The sequence below is a fragment of the Astyanax mexicanus genome, chromosome 6 (genome assembly GCF_023375975.1).
Source record: "Astyanax mexicanus isolate ESR-SI-001 chromosome 6, AstMex3_surface, whole genome shotgun sequence".
NCBI classification, from domain to species: domain Eukaryota; kingdom Metazoa; phylum Chordata; class Actinopteri; order Characiformes; family Acestrorhamphidae; genus Astyanax; species Astyanax mexicanus.
The window spans coordinates 15,590,264-15,612,582 of record NC_064413.1 but is presented as its reverse complement, the minus strand read 5'-3'; the positions used below and the strand labels follow the sequence as shown (position 1 = coordinate 15,612,582).

General features: G+C 39.5%; 1 protein-coding gene across 3 annotated transcripts in view; it reads left to right on the top strand.

Moving 5' to 3' along the window:
- ca14 (carbonic anhydrase XIV) overlaps positions 1-22,319 on the top strand; it is a 32,294-nt gene continuing 9,975 nt past the window's right edge. The window contains exons 1-7 of one of the 3 annotated variants that reach the window (XM_022674104.2): positions 1-322; positions 599-619; positions 6,118-6,297; positions 11,387-11,532; positions 17,057-17,152; positions 19,090-19,156; positions 22,000-22,157. In XM_022674104.2, coding sequence (XP_022529825.1) covers positions 253-322; positions 599-619; positions 6,118-6,297; positions 11,387-11,532; positions 17,057-17,152; positions 19,090-19,156; positions 22,000-22,157 — 738 coding nt within the window. In that variant the 5' untranslated portion in view covers positions 1-252. Of the gene's footprint in view, positions 323-598; positions 620-6,117; positions 6,298-9,560; positions 9,754-11,386; positions 11,533-17,056; positions 17,153-19,089; positions 19,157-21,999; positions 22,158-22,319 lie in introns of those variants that run through there. The other 2 variants (XM_022674105.2, XM_049480520.1) reach the window with 2 other exon arrangements.

Genomic DNA, 22,319 nt, shown 5'->3' with positions numbered 1-22,319 from the left:
TTGGGCTATTCTCTCACTCCACACTCCCTCCATTTCTCTCCCTCTCTCCCTTTCTCTCACTCACTCGGACTTGCTCCCCTCTCATCAGACCACCTGCTCAACCTCCAGCATCTTCAGAGTAACTCTGCAAGCTCACAGCATCTCTTTCTTCTTCATCTTCTGCACAGTTCTGCTTCTCCTCAGATACTCTCAGTCTGAGTCAGGAGGTGTGTGTGCGTGTCTATATGTGTGTGGGACTTTGGATGAGAGAGCATGGACCTGGCTTGGCTGGCAGCGGCTGTTTTTGTCTTGCTGTGGCAGTCTGTGGAATGCTCAAGAGCTGGTAAGCACATGACTGCAATTAGTAGCATTAAGAAAATAAAGTTATTGGCTAGTGATGTCCAAACTGACTGCTAGTAGTGAACAAAAAATTATAAAGGTTTTTGTAATATTACTGTGGTATGATAAAGTTATATATATATATATATATATATATATATATATATATATATATATATATATATATATATATATATATATATATATATATTTATTATTATATATGTACTTGAAAATCTAAATCTGATTAGTTCTTTGTCTCTTTTTTTTCTATTTTCAGTCAAAGAATGGACATATGCAGGTAACAAAATATTTTTACAAATATTTTCATTACAATATTTTAATCAACTGTTTACTTGGTAACACTTTATAATAACTTTCATAAACATACCATTACCTACTGATTAATAAATGTTATTTTTCACATTTTAAGGAACTAAAAAATTGCTATCACATTTGTAAATACTAATGAACGCATTGGCAACATGAACTGCAATTGATAAAAATTTGCCCGGTTTAAAATTCGAATTAACTAGCGATTTATTAATGTTCAAATTCTGCTAACATTTTTAATATGAATATCCATGCTGATAAATAAGTGTCATGTGTGAGCATTTGTTAATATTCAAATTCTGATGAACTAATGCTTTGTTCACATCTATTGATCATTGGTTTATTAACATATTAATGAAAGTTATTATAAAGTGTTACCGTTTACTTTTACTATGTGGTACTATGGGCCACTATTTACTGGTATTTACCTTATTTTTTATATTATCTTATTCCAATAATTGTTTAGTAGTTTGTTGCTCTAGGTCAGAACCCTATCTTGTAAAAGTAATAGACACATGTAAATGTTATAGAGTGGTTGGGGCTATGTCACTGGGTTAAGTATATTAGACTAATTCGAATTAAGTCTTATTAAGTCTTAGCATCTCAGTGAGTTAACAGGTGGACATTTGCATGTTTCAATAATTTTACTGAGACAGAGATACTGTGTGTGCTTATTTAATTTTATCCTCTTGGTTTCTCAATTTTTTAAGTTTCCATTTTGACATAATGTGAATATGACAGGTGCTTCTTACTTTGCATCCAAATTTCATGATTAATGAATTAATAGAAATGCCCCAAAAATGTTTTTTTTTAATGATATCTTCCACTCAGTAAAGAAACTTGATTTCTTTCTCTGTAAAGTTGCAATTTTGAAAACTTTTTTGTGCTCCAGCAACAATATGCTGACTGCATTCAACCAACTTTACATGGCTTCGTGGGTCTTCTCAGGTTGTGTTTGCATAGAACTGTGAAACGGCAGCAGTCGTTTTTGCTGACGGTGCTCTCTCACTGAGTGACATCAAAAGAACTGTCCCTCAGCCCTCTGCTTTCCTCCCCCCAACTCTCCAGCAGGCCTTGTTACTTCCACCTGATCAGTCTGCCAGCTTGGCATTCGACTGAGAGAGAGAGAGAGGGTGAGAGAGATGCAAAGAATGCAAAAAAAGAGAGAAAGAGAGAGATGCACAAAAACAAAAGAACTAGGAAGAGTGAGTGACACAGAGATAGAGGGCAAAATGTGAGTGAGAGAAATAGATAAAGAGAGTTTGAGAGTACCAAAAAGCTAAACATTGGCAAAGAAACGAAGGTCAAAAAGGTGAGAGAGTGAAATGAATGCAACGTGGCGAATGCACAAACTCTATAGACTTTGTGGTATGGAAAGAACATGATGAAGAAAAGTGGACTGTAGTGCTTGGTACTCAGTGATTACAGCACATGTACTGTACATGCCAGCACACACAAATAAGGCCCCTCAGTGTTCTAATGAATCGCTAAAACACAGTGCCTCTAGTGCTGTAGCATGTGATCAGGCTTAGACTAATCTCTACTGTACATTATACAGGTGTAGATCTGACAGACCTCTGGTGTTTTTTTATAGAACGTATGTAATTGTCACAATATCAGATCATTGATTCAGAGCTTTTATTCAATACCACCTGTACACCTGTTTACATTGTTTACCAACCATGTGCCTCAATTGCACCATAAACTATAGCAAACTAATTGCCTTAACTAACTTTATTAAGTTTTTTGTTAAAAGTTGGTCTGAATAAAAAACCTGGGTTGGAAAAAAGTACTAATATTAGCTGAACCCTAGTTGAGGCCTGGCCAATTAGTTTGCACATGCTCAGTTTGACTTTTCAGTTGAACGAGGTCTGCTAAGCAATTCTGCATGGGTTCTGCAAATTTGAATATTTGGTGTGTCCACCCACCTTTCACTCACCATCAGAGTATAATCATTCTCCACGGGGCTCCGAGTGCTGCCTCGGTGATCAGGAGATTACCGGTTCGAATCCTGTTCATGTAGCTTGTTATCAGCTTCCAGAGCCCTGAGAGAGCACAATTGGCCTGGCTCTCTCTGGGTGGGTAGATGGCGCTTTCTCCTCACATCACTCCGAAGGGTGATGTTGATCAGCATAAGGTGTCTGTGAGCTGATGTATCAAAACTGAGACTCTGTGCTTTCCTCTGATCACGCTGCGATGCTACTCGGTTAAGGGAGAAATTGTGAAAAAAGGCCTTTTAAAAGGTAAATAAGAGCGTTTTCTGGGATTAAAAGCATGAATTCAGCTGTAATTGGAAATATGATGGACTATGATGCATTCCTGGTAAACACATCACACTGTAGATGAAGAAATATTAATGCTTAGATTAATTTGGAAATGGAGTATCTTATCACTCTGGCACCCACTATCAGGCCTTATTCACAACTTAAAGAGACATGGGCATTCCCAAGCCATCCCTGCTGGTAACACTTGTTCCAGAATTTCTTGTTTAATAGCATATGGTGCTTCTTGTTAAGACATTTTATTCTCAAGCAATTAAGCATGGGTATGTGTCTAGTTAGTATAATTGATTCCTAATACCAAATAAAGTTAATTTTCTCTTATAGCCAGTTGGTGTTGAATATCAGTTTAATCAGTCCAATAGATTCATCATTTAGAGCTGAATGTTGTGTTTATTCAGGTTGGCTGTGGTCATTTTAAAGTTATTAACCAATTTATTTTGGTAAATGGTACATAATATAGAAGAAATCAGGAACAATTTTGTGAGAGTGCATCTGCAGAAGGCTTTGTCAGTGTGCCTGGTGCCTGGGCGAGTGCTGGGCATTGTGTGTTTGATGGAGCTTTGTTCTCAGTCTGTATTTGGGACAGCCTGCAGACGTTGGACTGGCAGGTCTTACAAAAATGTGTCCTGTCGTTGCCATGCCAATCGCCCTGGCAACTACAGAGCTGTTTTACAAAGTTTTCCTTCTCTTTGTGTGATTGTGTGACATTTTGTGGGCTAATTCTTATGTACAATACGAATACGAGCTTGTGTACAATATGAATTTGGCACCATAATGTAACACAAAGACAAACCTACCCAGAAGTTGGATTGTGTTGAAATGCAATGAGATTTTTGAATAGGTTATTAAAAGCTAATATACTGTACACTATAAACCCATAAGTTGTTTGAACTTAAATGAATGAAGTCTATTTTAAATTAAATTGAATATTTCTAAACATGACTCAACTATTTTGAGATAGCTGAACATTTGTGCACAAATGGTACACATACTTTCAAACTGAGATCTTTGAGCTGAACCAACTAATAAGTACTGAGTTTAGTCTGTTGCCATTGGCAGCTTTTTTTCCAATTGGTTTCTGCCACAAATTATTTGCATACTGGGTGTTTCCCCCAGTTTCTGACACTCACCATCAGTGTGTAGCCATTCCCCCTGGGCTACCTTAGGTATATATTATGATTAGCTGTTTGGCCTTTGTCTAGTAAGCTGTAAGAACAAGCATCATTTTCTGAGCTGCTACAGTAACTCTGTGTTAGCTGTGCCCTCAACACTGTTTGTGAATTAATGATTTAAAAAAAAAGAAACTACTACTGTAAGCTTGTTTTGTTTACTGCATCCTGTTAAGAGATTATGTTAATTCAACTTAACTTGGATGTCATTGTTTATTTAGATTTTTTTAGTGGTGCCCCTTTAATTAAGAATTGTTGGCCATAAAAACAGCTACAAAATGCATATGGTGAAAGAAAAGGATTTAATGTAATCATTGCAATAAACCTAAACAAGTAAGATTAACGGGTTGTGCAATAGTTCTCATATACATCACTGTTTTCTTTTAATGTTGATGAGTATGACTTACAGCCAATGAAAACCCAAAAGTGAAAATCTCAAAAAAAGGGAATTATATCCAATTAAGACCAATTGGTCCCTTTTGGCAGTGTGGGCAGGTGTCAGAACAAGTCCTGCTGAAAAATGAAATCAACATTTCCAGAAAGCTCTTCAGCAGTGGGAATTATGAAGTGCTCTGAAATATTCAGGTAGACGCTGTACTGACTTTGGACTTGGTGTAACACCTGTAGCTTCCTCAACCACCGATTGTGCCACCGAAGCATCACACTAGATCTCAAGCAGCTTGGATTGTGTGCCTCTCCACTCTTCCTCCAGACCCTGGGACCTTGATTACTAAAAGACATGCAAAATATGATGATAGTTAGTGATGGTTTGTGGAGTCATGTTATCTGCTGGTGTTGGTTCACTCTGTTATATCAAGTCTAACATCAGTGCAGCGTCTCCCAGGACATTTTAGAGCACTTCATGCTTTCCTCTTGTGGGAATGTTGAGAGGGTTTCTGCTGAAACTTTATGGAGAGGCAGATTTCATTTTCCAGCAGGACTTGGCACCCGTCCACACTGCCAAAATGCTAATTGGTCATATAAACATTTCCTAAGATACTGACTTTTGGGTTTTCATTAGCTATAAGCCATAATCATTAATAATATATGAACGAGTTTCACCTTTTAAACTGAATTACTGAAATAGGCAAATATGGAAGCAAACATCACACCTTCTATGAAAACTACAGATGAAATAAAAGACTTCTTCAACAGAATAATAATCAAGTGACTCAAAATGCACAGGCTAAGGGTTTTAGCATCAAACGTCTATGAAAAGACCTCAACAAAAGGGCTTGTAAACAGCCTAATATCATTCAGTAAGTAGCCTTTTGCAAGGAACCATGGGTGAAGTAATCTTGCTTAAATATAGGTATACATGTGTTTTCATAAATTGTATCTTTGCTTATCCATGTATGCTATCTTTGTTGTAGAAATTACAAAAACAGCCAATTTTTATTTCTCTGGGAAAATTGAAAAATGTTAAAATACGTGAAAATACTATTTCTCTGACTGGAAACTGAGGTGTTACTAAAAAAGTGACTTTTTTCTTCATTACTTTTCTGTATTGCTGCAGGCGCTTTACAGGAACAAAATTGAAATAGAACTGTCTGTGTAAAACCTCTTGTTTGAGTGTCAAAATGTAAAATAACCCATTTTTTCAGTGTATCTCTTTTTTCTTTTGTTGTCTACCTGTTTACACTTATTCTTTTTCCTCATTACCCTGTTTCTCAAACTGTAGCTCTGTGTCTGTGTGTGTGTGTGTGTGTGTGTGTGTGTGTGTGTGTGTGTGTTTTTGTGAATTTGAGTGTGAGTGTGAGTGTGAGTGTGAGTGTGAGTGAGAGTGAGAGTGAGAGTGAGAGTGAGAGTGAGAGAGAGAGAGAGAGAGAGGTCTCCGTGTGGCTTCTCATTAGGTCTGCATGATTGAACACTGAGGTAATGTTCTGGAGTGACCTATCATAACATGCAAAATGTGAAAATACGTTTTCATGCAATTTAAATGTCTGTACCCTCAAACACACTCTCTCACAAAAAACCTTTAAAATGAACACAAATCTGTGTGTTGTTTCCAACAGAAGCTGTGGGTCAGTCTGAATGGGCAGAGTTTTTCCCAGATTGTGGAGGGTTTAGTCAGTCACCCATAGATGTGGACACTTCCCGAACACTGTACGACCCGTCTCTCGCCCCAGTACAGCCACTGGGCTACGGCCAGTATGGCCATGAACCCTTCACCCTCTCCAACAGTGGTCACACAGGTAATCTGCTTTATAGCTCTCTCTCAACAACACACACACAGACACAGACACACACACACACAAACAAAAACCAATCATACAGTAATGTTAAGATATGAGACTATGCACCATTTCACAACTTGGTATTGGGTAGTGCTTTATGTGAAAGCCAGTTGAGGAAACATTACAATACATTAAAACATTGCACTGATGCATTAATATAATGGGTTGGGAGGATAACATAAAATATGTGTTCTGTAACTGATTACTAATTACTATAGTTTTACATGTAATTTAATAAAAAGCTAATTTTGGATTACGTCTCAAAAATTTTTTTTTACAACTAATATAAGTATTTGCTAAGTGCGGACCACGCCTAAAGTAGAGAAAGAAGAAGGAAAAAGGGGAGGGAACTCAGGGAAATTTGGGCTGGAGTTCTGAACTGCGTGCTTGAAGAAGTGTGCAGTTATATCCCCCCCTTTTATTTAATAAGAAGTGGAAGAGTAGAAAAAGGGGGTTGTTGGGGAGGAGGTGGGTTGCGAACTTTCGTCACGAGAGGTAGTTAGTTAGGGGAGGTATTTATAGGACGGTTGATTGATACGGGGTGGAGTTAGAACGTAGAGTTGGGGCGTGGCCCTTCTCCCAAACTTTTGTTATTACATAACATCATTTTGCTAAGTGCGGACCACGCCTAAAGTAGAGAAAGAAGAAGGAAAAAGGGGAGGGAACTCAGGGAAATTTGGGCTGGAGTTCTGAACTGCGTGCTTGAAGAAGCACGCAGTTATATCCCCAAAATTGGAGCTTATGTGGAAGCTAGTTTGGAATGAGTCCGTCTCAAATCGTCTGGTTGGGAACGGATGTATAGGTTATAAGCTTGGGGAATCCGAAGTATGCCAGGAGAAATGGTGCTTGGAGCGTGGAGGATGTAGTCGGTGAGTAGAAGCCTGATCGGAGGTTTAAATGCAACGTAGCAGGATTTCTGGAGTGATAGGAGCTCGATGAGGTGAGATTGGAGTTTCTTAATTTTTGGATTCCTTCCAGGAGCAGGGAAAGTTGTGGGTGATTGGAGGAAGGGTGAGGTATGCCAGTAATGAGTTTAGTGAAAAAATTCATGGCGGCCAGATGGACTCTGAGTGATGAGGAACGGGCGGAATGTTGAGTGTGAATAAAAGTGAGGAAAGCGGTCATTACGGATAGATGATGAGAAAGGAAAGAGATGTTATTTGTGAAGGTGACTCTTTTGTACGTTTTCCTGCTTGACCAGTAAGTGGAGAGAGTCTGTGGGGAGACGGCTGAAAGGATGGTTTGTTGAGCTTGGAAGATCGGTTCGTTCACATGGGGTTAAGTGTAGTGTAGTTGTGAAAATGGATGTACCGACATTGGGTTGCATTTGCACGGCGGAGCAGACCAAGGTCTCCGGCCAGGCAGAGGCGAGTAGAGAGGAAGGAGTGGCATCTGTGAAAAGCCGAACATCAAAAGAGCTGGAAGCTGCGTCGGCGTAGAAGAAGGAAATCCCGTCCAGTTGCAGAGGAGGTACAGCCAGAAACAGGATCGATGACTAAGAAGTTACCAAGGAGGTGGAACACGAATGGGAGCCTGTGTTGAGCAAAATCTAGCAGAGCGCCTCAGTGAAGGAGTCGAAGCTTGGGGTTACTTTTGCACCCGAAAGCAAGGTGAACTGAAAAGCGGACTCTGAAAAGGCGCCAGGAGTCTGGATGGAGAGGGAGGATTTTAAAAGCCGAAAACACGTCAGCCTTTGACAGCCAGGCCCATCGCAGGATGGGAAGCTTCGTCCCGCAAACACACGGCAAGGAAGTTCCAGATCCGGGGCGCCCCGGAATGTAGTAGGGTTCCAGTGTTGGAGATGAGCCGCAGCGCGAGCTGAGAGGGGGCGGCGCTGTAGATAAGGAGAATGAAGGTCAGGGGGCTCCAGCAAGGAGCTGAGCGGGTGCTGCAGACCGGTGAGGAATGGCGAGAAGGAGGCGGGGAGAGAACTGACAGAGTAAAGGAAGGAGAAAGGCCGGCCGGAAGGGATGGGTTGGAGAATAGTGTTGCCAACTGCACAGTAAGGAAAGTAGCTATTGGCCGCAATTTGTGATTAAAAAACACCTTAAATGTTAGAAATGTTACAAATGAACTTTAACAAATGAACTACTGCTGTTGCTTTTATAAATAGGCAGTCACGTCACGAAATAACTTCATTTTAACGTAAATTACATAATCAATTTTTTTTTTTTTTTTTTTGCTCGGTCAGTTAGCGGCAGCTTTAGGTATGGGCAGTTCGTTGCAGCGTGTTTGAGGAGCGGTGTGGGTGTGCTCTGACTGAGACTGCACCGTGAGTGTTGTGGGCGGGGCTCGCGGCAGCACCTGCTGCTCCCTGAGGACAGAAACTGAAGAGCATGCCTGTTCGTTTAGAGTTGTCAAAAGTCTCAATAGCAAACAAAAACTAAGTTTTTTAAGTTGGCAACACTGTTGGAGAACAGCAGGAGGAACGCAGAAGTGGAGAAGGAGGACGACTGAGGGAGGGTGTTTGGACGACTGAGGGAGGGGGTTGGACGACTGAAGGAAGGGGGGGTTGGACGAGAGAGGGAGGGGATTGGACGATTGAGGGAAGGGGGGGTTGGACGAGAGAGGGAGGGGATTGGACGATTGAGGGAAGGGGGGGTTGGACGAGAGAGACGAGAGAAAATGGCCCGGACTGGCAACGAAGAAGGAGAGGACGAGGCAGACGAGAAGGGGAGGGGTTCGGGGCCCGGAGGAGGACGCGCTGAGGCTGAAACGGGTGCCGCGCCTGGGGCGCGAGAGCAGCCGCGGCGGTGAGTTGAGCGGGTGACGTCATCGGGCCGTGATGCCGGTGCGGCTCCTGCACGCTGTTCACCTCTCAAAGAGGAGAGGGTGGGGTTGGATGAATGAGGGAAGGGGGAGAGGAGAGAGACGAGGGACGAGAGACGAGGCACTGAGGCTGAAGCAGGCGAAGTTGGTGCCGCGCCAGGAGCGCGAGAGCTGCGGCGGCAGCGAGTTGAGTGGGTGACGTCATCGGGTCGCGACGCCGGTGCGGCGGTACCCGGAGAGGTACGGCGAAAAAGTTCCGCCTTTGGAGCAGAACGGGGGAAAGGGACGCCGCGGTCCTTCAAAACCCGCTGCAGCTTAACAACAGTCCAATCGGACATGCGAGGAGGCTGGGACTTACTAGGAGAGAGGGGCCCAGGGCCGGCGAGGCCGGCCGAGGAAGACGGGCGTCCGGAGCGGCGAGCCCGCGCAGGAGGAGTAGGGGAAGGGGGAGAAGAGCGGCGGGAGTGCCGAGATCCGGGGGTGCACTGGTGAGGACGACCGACCCGGGAGGAAGAATAAGCAGTAGCTGGAGTAGAACCAGGAGTAGCCGGAATGGAGATTACGGACTTCAGACGATGAGCCCGGCGAGGTGGAGCAGGAGTGGAGACAGGCTGGCTAGGAGGGAAGAGGTCCTCGTCGGAGGCGGTGAGTTAAAGGTCCATGACGGAGAACAAGCTAATGCTAGCAGGCGGGTGCGGCAGATTCGACTGATGCGAACTTTCGTCACGCGAACTTTCGTCACGAGAGGTAGTTAGTTAGGGGAGGTATTTATAGGACGGTTGATTGATACGGGGTGGAGTTAGAACGTAGAGTTGGGGCGTGGTCCTTCTCCCAAACTTTTGTTATTACATAACATAATTTCTGGAAAATTTATATTGATCCTTTTTTATCAAGAAATGTTTAAACATCCAGCTAAAAACAAAAAACTCGGGCCAACTTGAATTCCATCTTCATCTAAAGTGAACTAAACTGGTTTAAGCTGTTTTTAGCAGGGTCTTGTAAAAGGCAGCTATTTTAAATTTATGTAAGAAACTGAGAAATATCAAAATGGAGTATTTAAGAAGGTTTTCTTTTGATAGTGGTGACATAAATCTCTGGAAAAAATAGGAGACCACTTAAAAATTATGAGTTTCTTTGATTTTACCAAATTAAAAACCTCTGGAATATAGTCAAGATGAAGATGGATGATCACAAGCCATCAAACCAAACTGAACTGCTTAAATGTTTGCACCAGGAGTGGAATAAAGTTATCCAAAAGCAGTGTGTAAGACTGGTGGAGGAGAACATGCCAAGATGCATGAAAACTGTGATTAAAAAACAGGGTTATTCCACCAAATATTTATTTCTGAACTCTAAAACTTTATGAATATGAACTTGGTTTCTTTGCATTATTTGAGGTCTGAAAGTTCAGCATCTTTTTTGTTAGTTCAGCCATTTATTATTATTTTTTTTTTTGCAAATAAATGCTCTAAGTGACAATATATTTATTTGGAATTTCGGGGAAATGTTGTCCGTAGTTTATAGAATAAAACAACAATGTTCATTGTACTCAAGCATATACCTATGAATAGAAAAATCAATGTGATAGTATTAGTACTATTATTAGTATTATTAATAGTATTAGTACTAATATTACTAAGAATACACAACACAACTGCACACTTGTTTAAAAACATAAAAAGAGAGGAAGTGTAGACAACTCTGCACCCAGTGGTCCAATAATTATCCAGCAGTGCTAGCTTCTCTGCATAACTTTCAACTGACTTTCAACATTCAGCTGAATTTTAAAGCTTAAAAAATATTATACCGGAATAATATACAACTCGCAGGTCTAGTTTACACTGGACAGTGATCTTTTTTTACTTTTTCAGTTTTAAAAGTCAGTAAATGTATTTCACAAACATGCCATGCTGGGAAAACAACCTTTCCCCATTGGCATTACATTAACTAGCTATGTGTGCATCTTTAAAAAAGAAGAAAGAAAAAGTCACAAAAGTCATTAACAACAGCTTCTTACAAGCACACACTGGCTCACTTGGTTAGAAAAACAAATTACATAATGCTGTTACATGTATTCCTTTACTACCCAACACTGAATATATTCCAGATACAAACGAATCACTAAATGGTAAAATATTTACTTTACAGGACGTGAAGAATTCTGTTGATAAGAATGTAAATGTCCTACTTTAAACTTTACAGTATATGAAGTTAATTACAGTATTATACTGTTTATGCAGCGCTGCTTTTTTTGTTTCTCTCTCGCTCTTTCTCTTAGTGGAAATGCCGTTGCCAAGTTGGATGGGAGTGGCTGGGTTGCCATGGCAGTATAGTGCAGTTCAGCTCCACCTACACTGGGGGAACGGAATAGGCGTGGCTACAGGGAGTGAGCACACCATTGATGGACAGAGTGCTTCTGCAGAGGTGTGTGTATGTATGTTTGTATACATAAATGTCTAGCATGAATCCAGCATTCTTTGTATATTTGCAGACACTTATTTTAATCAAGCTATTGCTGACACAGTTGTGCAAGTTCCTGTAGAGATGAAATGTCAATAAATTTGACCTTTCTGGAACAGATGAACATGAACTGATTGGCACTATGCCCAATGCCAGGTGTGAGATGTATGAATGTAAAACCCCAAGAATTGAGAAGTGGATCAGTGGAACTGTGTTCTCTGGAATAATGGTTTTCTGTCCAGTATTTTTGTGTTGGGTTGGGGATGAGTTTGGATGGTGGTCATTCAACATCCTCTCCCCACCAATGCCTTTGTCACTGAATGCATTCAAATCCTTACAGCAAAGCACCAACCGGAAATTAGTTTCTCAGGGGGGCGTCTGTGAAAAATATTTTACACTTCTACTCAGTTATAAAACTCTTGCATCTGGACTGCAATTGAAAAAACAGGAGGACCAGTGAGTTTTTTTGGCTTTCTTGATCACATCATGACATCGCATTCAGAAGCTCCTCCATTTCCACTTGCTGTTGAGTTTACGTGTATTTCCATAGAAACGGTGTGTAGCAGTGAACAAATAGCTAATTTATTAAACACAAGAAGACAAAACTCAGAGATGTGTCCGGACGCAACTAAAATTACCGGAGAACCACAGAGTTCAGCAAAAAACAGTAGGTACGTCTAAAATAAAAACATAAATGGTCATTCTGGACGGGAATATAATCACAGAAGACCCCCCATAAAAACCAAAAATTACCCCAAGACCCCCTGAGAAATAAATCCTGTCCGCATAGGGTTTAAGACAGTAAAGATGGAATAAATGATGAACACTTTTAATACCCTTGATTTTGGAAGAAACAACATAAAATTAAGTGTCCCAAAACTTCTGATCATATATGAATCTATACAGTTTTCCTTAGAAATTGTAGGCTAATCTTTCAATAACAGTACAGAAATGCAGAAGCCGGTAAATATTTATTTATTTAACATTTTTATTTTATTTTATTTCATTTGTTTATTTAAAAATAAAAAAGATGTTTTCTTTGCTGCTGCAAAACAGTTAACATGTGGTTGACATTTTTAAGTAATTATTTGCATATTATTATTATATGATTTTGTATCTTGTATCACTGCAAATCTGTTTATTTTTTAACTCCTCAAGCCCAGTCTGTATTTCCCAAATGCCCCACTTAATAAACTAGAGAATTTCAATTAAATTTTGCAGTAGTTACTGGTGGCAGTAAAAAAATGCAGAGTTTTGTTAATGTGGAGTAATTAATAAATTCTAGTTAATAATTCAAAAGATTTTAGAGAATTAGAATTACCCATTTTTCTACCCCTGTTTTTATAGAATATTTATTTTGTATTGATATTTCTCCTTTTTACTCTGACACACACATACACACACAAACACACAGGAGGCAGAGAGATACTTATACTGCAGCTCACGCTGCTTCTCCTGGATTATCCCTGTAGGGTTCCTCTGCCGGTTCTCTGCAGGAGCTGGACTGTAGGATCACACCTCTAACCATATACCCATCTGTTTTCAGAGAGGAATGATAAAAAAATGAACACGTAATGGGAAATGGAGGGATAAATCAATTTTAGCAGACTCCCTGGAGCACTGAGTGGATCTTTCCAGCACAACGTTAACCCTTTATGTCCAGGCTTGTGACCTCAAAACGTTTGCTTGTAGAACAGAGATTAGGCCTAGTTCTGGACTACAGTGGATTACAGTGGAATGTGGATTATCCAGAAAGGAAATTCTGTCTCTTGTTTGTGAAGAAGGCTGATTAAACCGGGTTTGTCTCTGGTTTGTTTTACCCTTTATGCAATTCATTTGCACTGGTGTACTTTGCAGGTTTAAAACTGATGTCCATAAGTTTTTGGATTTAGGGTTCTCTCTGGCGAGAATGGGCAATTGTACCGAGCATGCGAAAGAATAATTTTAAACTGGGTGGGTGTGATGCGGTCTCCTGTCAGAGCGGATGAATCCGATTCCAGGTTATGTTCAGTTAGAGAGAGAGGGTTCACTCAGTCAAAATCTTTACTTCAACTACACACTTTGTTTTTACGATAAGTGAATGAGCTACTGAGGTCTGAGTTTCCCCTTCTGAAGTCTCCATTGCTCCACCAGCCGTTCGCGTTCAGTAAAACTGAGCCGGATCCTCTTTCAGAGGCTGTACGTGTGTAAGTACATAAAGACGTGTGACGTGGCCAGAAGAACTCCCGCAAAAAGCGACCCAACACCCCAGTTTTTAAAATAAATACATTAGGCATATCATGGACGGTCGTTCCAGCACACTGGTACCATTAAACACAATATTTTGTCCCTTCTCCACTCAGAAATGTTTCTGCTTTTAGTGTATTTTTTTCCCCAGATAGATCTGACCACTTAAATGGTTTGTTGTGACTCATTTTAGTGCACTTGGATTTTTCCTTGTGTGATTATTAAGGATAAATGCATTAATGTTTTCTTCGCCCTAAGTAAACACAATGGGCAATACTGAGGCCAGCAAAATTGATTTTGGTTATGTCCATATTTTTCTTTTACGCATGCGCTATGTGCTTCTCTCTCGTACCCACACATCTCTTGGTGCAGCTGTGCAGCTATAGCTGGAAAAACAGCCAAAGCAAACCGCCTCACCTTTTTTCTTCTCCTCGACCTGAGCATGTACTTCAGACCAGCTGTTTGCACATCCATTTCACCTTTATAAAGCTACGAGTCGTCTCTCAAATATGATGTTTTTTTGTTGTTAGTGAAGAAGGTGACGTTTATACATATATCAACGTGCACATGTAAGGCGTTTCAGGGACAGATTCATTCACATTACACACAGATACAGCTCACTCACATTTGTGAAAGTGAACCGTCAAGTTAGCCAAATCCGATCTGAGCAATGTGGCTTGTAATGTGAACATTACCTAAATTCGGCATTCAGCTGTTTATTTTAATCAATAAAGGGCACGGCAAAAATAATTCGTTGACTACCAAAATAATCATTAGTTGCAACCCTAATAGTGATAGCATTCCCCTTTAATTCCTGACCAAACTTTCAAAGAGATGTAAGCAAACAGTTCTCAGACTATAGCAAAGTTAATTTTAAGCTAATCATTTAAAAGCTCAATTAGCTTTGAGTCTAACAATCTTACTCAGACAGTTATTGGTCAGAATTAAAGAGATTCAGCTGATATGGGTTTTGATAACTTTCACACAGAGTTTTTACATTAAGAGTCGCCTCTGAAAATTTTAAATAGGCAACATAATGTTGAACCCCCTTCTCTAGCCTCTTAGCAAAGTCAAAACCACAGATGATAAGCACATGGCTATGCTAAGACAGTGTGATTTTGTGGGGTTTAGCAGGAAGGAGGACGAAGAGACACGGGGGGTGAAAACTTCAGTTCCTGACCATCTGGCCTCATTCAGAAGTGCCAAAGGAAGAGAAAAAAGATAAAGAGAGGAGAGCAAAAGATTGTGTTTCTTTAGAGACTACATTAACACCTCTCTCACTCTCTCTCTCTCTCTCTCTCTGGATGAGATATTTGTGACTCAGGGCTTCTTTGTTTTTCTCCCACTGCCATTCCACTATCCTGGCTGTTTCTCTGTCTGTGCTCAGTGTAAATGTGGCCAACTGGATTGTTATTCAGATTTGCTGAGTCCGGTTTACAAAGGATTAGGACTGGCAAGGACAGTTTGTATGTCTGTGTCCTACAAACTCAGTCACTCACTTTCTCTCTCTGTCTTTCTCTCTCTGTCTCTCTCTCACACACATTTACTTTCAACAACAGTAAATGTGTGTGAATGTGAAAATCTGTTACCAAGTAAGTCTGCCTGTTATTATTAATGGCATGTCACAATTTCCAACCCCACATTTCTATGGACTTTTCAATGGACTTCATCTCCCAAGATGCACCAGTCAGTCATGTTACTTAGCTAGCCAATTATTATGACGCTGTGAATTCCCATACAAAAGCCTGTCTGTTTGAAGTATTGGCACTGATTTTCAGCTGCATACCAAGCATTATTTTTCTGTCTGTTTATCTTGTGCTTGACCCATTGTTTGTCTTTTCACTCAGATTTTTGGCTTGGCCTGTTTTGATTTGTTTTCCTAGCGATACGTGTTTCTCTGTTTTTTTAATCCTTTTTTTGTCTCCTGATTTTCTCTTTTTGACTGTGTTTTTGCTATGAGGCTTTGGCTAGCCTTCTTTCTGGTTTTGACCCTTGCTTGCACTTTGACCATGTTTTTCGTTTGAGCCCTGCATATTAAAGCCTTTCCTATTTTTAATTTTTTTACCACAGTGTCCTATCCCAGTCGTGCTGTCACAGGGTGTAGAGGAGTTTGACATTCGGGTGGACATATGTGCTATTAATTTAAGCGCACATCATACTCCGAACAATTTGTTAAACTTTTTAGACCACGTACCACCCATGATCAAACTAAAACTTCCAAGTACCACCTACAAGTAATTTCAAAGGGACACATTTACCACACACACTTATTTATACACAGTATGCTAGATGTGGCCTCCACACATTTTGCCAATGGTCTTTCATCAGTTGTGGTGGGTTTGTAATCTGCAGGCAAGCCGGATGTTTGATTATTGTTTCTGTTCAATGCAGAATGTTTGCTCAGAGCTTTCGAAACTAGCTTAAGGCAGAGGAAAACATGAGGAGTGTATTGTTGTGAAGTATTGTGTCTAGATGACATCTTCCTGGACCCTATAGGTTAGTTATTCAGCTATTTAATCTAATTCAGAAACTACTATAAAGTACTTAGTAACTGGTTGGTTTAGCATATCTCTTACAGTTCCACAGGATTTTACTTTTTGACCTATGTGTGGGTTTATATACATGGTCCAACAGGTTAAGCATTACAGTACAGATTACATTACGTTACATTACATTACATTACATTACATTGCATTTGGCAGACACTTTTGTCCAAAGCGACTTACAATAGTGAAAACAAATGAAAACACTTACATATACCATTTGTGAAAAAAAACAACAATTTATATTAAGGTTAAAACTAAGGAAGTTAAAGCTTAAGTTAAAAGCATGCTTAAAAAGCAAACTTTTAGACAAAGTAAATGCTGAAGCCAGTAAAGTAAAATTTTGGAATAAGCAGCTAAACTAAAGCCCTAACAACGTCTGAAAGAAGGCCTAGAATCATTGAACATTGAAGCATGAAATGCAAAGTTTACATGATTTCCTGTCAAAATACATTATTTTCCCTTCTGTGTCACACTTTTAAAATAAAAGTCACTTCATTTTCCTCTCTTGTGCTATAATGTTTGGGAAAAATGCAATGTTTTCAATGTGGCTTCTAAGCCATCATTACTTAACAAATAAAACTGAATTCGAGCTCTTCTGGGATTTTGCTGCTATTATAATTTTTTCATACATAAAAGGCATGTTTTGTAATTCTTTAACAGTGCTCTCTCTCCCTCTCTCTCTCTCTCTCTCTCTCTCTCTCTCACTCTTATTCTAGCTTCACGTGGTCCACTACAATTCAGAACTGTACGCCAACATATCTCAAGCTAAAACTGAAAGAAATGGCCTGGCTGTGCTGGGAGTGCTCCTGGAGGTGCCTATATGATCTTGCTACACAATCAGAAGTTTTTGTTCATCTTTATAGTTTATAATATTTGCTAAAATTGTGCTTAATTATATTGCATATACATGTTTTCGGGTCCATTGATATTTTAAAAACAAGTTTGTCACGCCTATATACAGTATATTTACCTCATAATGTTTGGGACAACATTTGGACATGCATGTGGCACATTATTCCTTGACATGCCCATCTGCACAGTTTAGCATTTCAAATGAGTCGAAGGGGACAAATTATGCAAAACGTTTTGCATGCTTTAGTGTTTACCAGTGGTTTAATCAGATTAATCACAACAATATTCTGTAATTAACTGTGATTAATCGCGCGTGTTCTTCTTAAGACACAAGTTTTATAGTGCATATTTACATTTAAATAATAAAATGAATGTAAAAAATTTAAAATGCAATTATATTTAAATGAATGGTGTCAATTAAAATGCTAGTATATACTTGTATGTTGAAGGGGAGATAAAGCCAATGTGGGGTGCTGGAATAAAAAATGCATGACAAATTGGATATAGGAAACTATTTTTAATTAATTGTAAAGATCTCAGCTTGGTTGTAAGGATTTCTGAGTTCGAACTTTATTTGCTGAGTATAAAAGGCCGTTTTCACACCTGTAGTTGGTTTCTGTGGTCCGGATCAGTTGATGAGTTTGTTTACTTGGCGGGGCAGAAATAGGTGTCAAACTTGGTGGTGTAATTAATTGCGTAAAAAAAATAATAACGCATTACTAATACCAAATCAATTGTGTGCGTTAATGCTGTAATGTTAACAGCCCTAGCATTTCCATCCATCCATTTTCTGTGAGTCAGTTGAAAAAGTTCAGTGTCAGGAATTATATGCTTCCATTTGGATTTTGACATCAAAATACAGAATTTGCATAGAACCACCCTGGTAACAACTTCATGTGTTTTAAAAAAAGGTATAATATGCCTCTTTTAAGCTGTCCCCAAGCTCTTGCTTGTTTCAGAGCCTTATTCTCTCCATTTTTCTTCTTTACATATAAATCACATGAATAATTCAATTTAAATCAGGGATACTTAGAACTTTGGGCAGTATTGCACCTGGATGCAGGTAATCTTGGTCTTATCTGTCCAAAAGCCCGTTTTCCAGAACTTTCGTTTTTAAGTGCTTTTTTGGAAACTTTTTGCAAAATCTACTTATTTTGTATATTCTGTTGTGGACTTTATATGCTGAAATCTGACCTGCCAGACAGACAATTAAGCATTGTTAGGAAGATTAGTGTAGATTGTTCTGCCATCCACAGATGAGGTCTTCCTTTGCCTGTCAGTCTCTGCGATTAATGAGCTCACCAGAACATTCTTTCTTCTTAAAGCCATTCAAAAGTTTAATCGCCTTTAAATGGTTTTATTCTTCTTTTTCTGATATATAATAGGCTCTTTCAAAGATGCTTTCATAGACATCCAGCGGCACAGCTCTGAACCTATCCTTATGTTGAACAATGACAAATGCAGACTACAACAGTGTTTAAAAGCTTAGAAACCAATCTAGATGCATGCACCAATTGGAGAGGAATATATCTAATTATTAAACATAGACACCTGTGAAACCCAAACATTGTAGTACCCTCAAATTAAGAAAGCTGTGTTAGAAAGTGTTGTAGTTTCAATATTAATTCCTAAAGGAGTGTGCACTTTAATCACATCTAAATTGTTTTATTTAATACTTTACGCTGTGGCACATATATCATAGAAAAATATATCTTTGTCCCAAACATTATGGAGGAGATTGTATATGGCATAGCTAAAGCTGAAATTTAAATGCTTATGACAGCATGCACAGCACTAGTGTTGTGATGGTGCAGTCCTGATTAAAGCATTCTGTTTATATTGCTCTCATTCATTATATCCTTTCTTTTTCACTCTTCTCTCTCTCTCTTTTTGCCAGGCAGGCAGTGAGACCAACCAGGCATATGCTCATATATTAAACTACTTGGGTCGTATCAGGTATGCAGGTGAGCATGCACAGTTTTTTTATCCACTTTAGTAGAAACCATACACTGGTGTTCTTCAGTTCACGCCAGTTTATTAGAAAACCCTACAGAATTCCTAAGTTCCATTCCTGGATTACTGGTGTCTATTAGAAACGCCTACAGCATTCTTCAGCTGCATTCCTGGATTGGTGGTGTCCAAGTCAGTCTATTACAAAGCACTGCAACATTTTTCAATTACCTTCCTAGTGGGCTGGTGCCAGGCCAGTTTATTAGAAACCCCTATAGCATTTTTTAGATGCATTCCTGGATATGTGGTGTCCAGGCCAGTTTATTAAAATATTCTATATCATATTTCAGTTACAGTTCTAGAGGGCTGGTGTCCAACATTGTTTATTAGTGACGCCTATAGCATTATTCAGTTGCATTCCTAAATGGCTGGTGTCCAGACCAGTTCATTAGAACTTTATTAGAACTTTATGAAGACTTTATTAGGACAGCATCCTTCAGTTCTGGTCCTGGAGAGCTAGTGTCCAGTCTCCTATATCATAGTTACAATCCTGGAAAGCTGATATGCAGCACAGTTTGATTAACTTTTCAAACACACCTACAGTGGAGTAAAAAATATATGTATTTGCCCCCTTACATATTGCTTTTGCATTTTTGTCATACTTACATTATCAAAAAAACTTTAATATCAAACAAATATAACCTGAGTAAATATGAAAAGCATTTTTTAAAGAAATATTCAAACCAATCTAGCCCTTTGTGAAACTGTGATTAATCACACTTCTTTGAAAAGCTAGGTTCAATTTCACTACTAACCACAACCAGGCCTCATTACTGCCAGACCTGTAGAATCAAGAAATCACTTAAAAAAAAACTTTCTGACAACATGAAGCAGCTAAAAGATCTCAAAAACAACACATTATGCCCTGATCTGAAGAAATTCAAATTCAGATGAGAAAACAAAGTCAGTGACATCTGTCAGTCTGGAAAACAGAACACAGAACATGTGAACCTTCCCAAGAGCCGAACAAAATAATTCTTAAAGGGCATGGACAACTCATCCAGGAGGTAACAAAAGAACCCAGAACAACATTTAAAGAACTGCAGGTCTCACTTATCTCAGTTAAACTCAGACTGGCCGAAAATGGTATCCATGGGAGTGTCATGATATGCGAAGAATTGCAGACACGTGCAGATACTGATAAAAATATATGTTTATTATAAAATAAACAGATGTAAACGTAGTCGATACAGAAACAATGGGTAATCACCAGTAAACAGAGCAATGAAGGCAAAACCATACCATAAACGAGAAACAGTCCAGAGTTCATACACGAGAGATCCAATGTCAGAGGTAATCCAAGAGGCAGTAGTGAAAACACAGTCCAGGTAATACACAAACAATCCAGTATCAGAGGCAAAGGCAAAAATCGGCGTCGAGAAAACAAAAGCAAGGTCATACACAAGATAAACTGAAGACAAGAGATATAGAACGCTTTGTAATGAGGAGAACCTACAATACGCGGCGTGGGTGTTTGTGTGGCATGCACCTTTATAGTGCCAGTAATCAGTATTCGGGACTTCCTGGAGGAAGCAGGTGAGGTGTCACGTGATCAGGTGAGTGCGTGATGTCAGCGGGTGGTGCATTCTGGGTAGTGTAGTTGTTGACCTGAGAACCTCCGTTAGAGCTTGGTGTGGAAGGGACAGAGGAGCTAACAGCACCAGACGTGACAGGGAGAGTTCTTGATGATATCCTGGACTTTTGGTAAATACTCTTTTGGACTGACAAAAGTGTAACTTTTTGGAAGGTGTGTGTACCGTTACATATGGCGTGAAACTAACACATAATTTCAGAAAAAGAACATCATGGTGCAAAACATGGTGGTGGTAGTGTGTTGGTATGGGCCTGCTTTGCTGCTTCAGGGCCTGGAAAATTTGCTGTAATAAATGAAACTCGAAATTCTGCTGTTTGTCAGACAATCCTAAAGCAGAATATATAGCCATCTGTTTGTGACCTCAAGCTCAGGCGTACTTGGGTTCTGCAGCAGGCCGATGATCCAAAGCACACAAACAAGTCCACCTCTGAATGGCTTAAAAAACAAAAAACAAAATGAAGGTTTTGGAGTGGTCTAGTCAAAGTCTGATTGAGATGCTCTTAAACAGGGTGTTTATGCTCGAAAGTCTTTCGATTAAAACAGTTCTGCAAAGACAAGAGATGTGAAAGACTTATCAGACTGCCAGTTATCAGTAAAGCTTAATTGCAGTTGTTCCCACCAAGGGTTTTACAACCAAGTTAATAGTTCAGGGGCACTCAACACCTTTTCACACAGGGCTAGATTGTTTTAGATAGTTTTTTTCTTTAATGAATAAAAGTATTGTTTAAAAATAGCTTTTTATATTTACTCAGATTATATTTGTCTGATATGTAAAGTTTGTTTGATATTCAGAAAAATATCAGTATGACAAAAAAAGCAAAAACAAAAGCAATCTGTAGGGGGGCAAACACTTTTTCACACCACTGTATGTCTAGGTGGTATAACTATCTTATCTAAAGATTGGCATGCATTGCTGCTAGTTCCAGGGAGCACAATTGCTTTAATTCTCTGTGAACGTCCCCATCTTTTTTAGATTGAATGTCTATGATAAAATCTGTGTAAATCGTACAGTAACAGAACAGTGTTTTCCAGTACGGTTCCTGTAGTTTCCATGCAGGTTTCCTACTTAAACAGGATCTTTTTTTAAGCTGAAAGGTTACTTGAGAGCCAGAACAAGGACACCTACTGCTGCTACTGTAAATTATCTAAATTATCACTGCTAAACCAGAGACCTGCAGCTGAATAAGTGATTTTTTTTGGCAGGTCAGAAAGTGGCCATCCCCGCTTTTGATGTGCAAACGTTGCTGCCCAAAGACCTGAGCCACTATTTCAGATATAACGGATCACTGACCACTCCTCCCTGCTACCAGAGCGTGCTGTGGACCATATTCTCAGAGAAAGTCAAAATTTCACACTCTCAGGTAGGCCTGCACATACAATTCTGTTTATAGCATTGGTGTGTGCAGTTGCAAGAAAAAGTATGTGAACCCTTTAGGATTACTCTTTAGGATTTCTGCATAAATTGATCATTAAATGTGTTCTGATCGTTACAACGATAGACAAACACAGTCTGCCTAAACTAA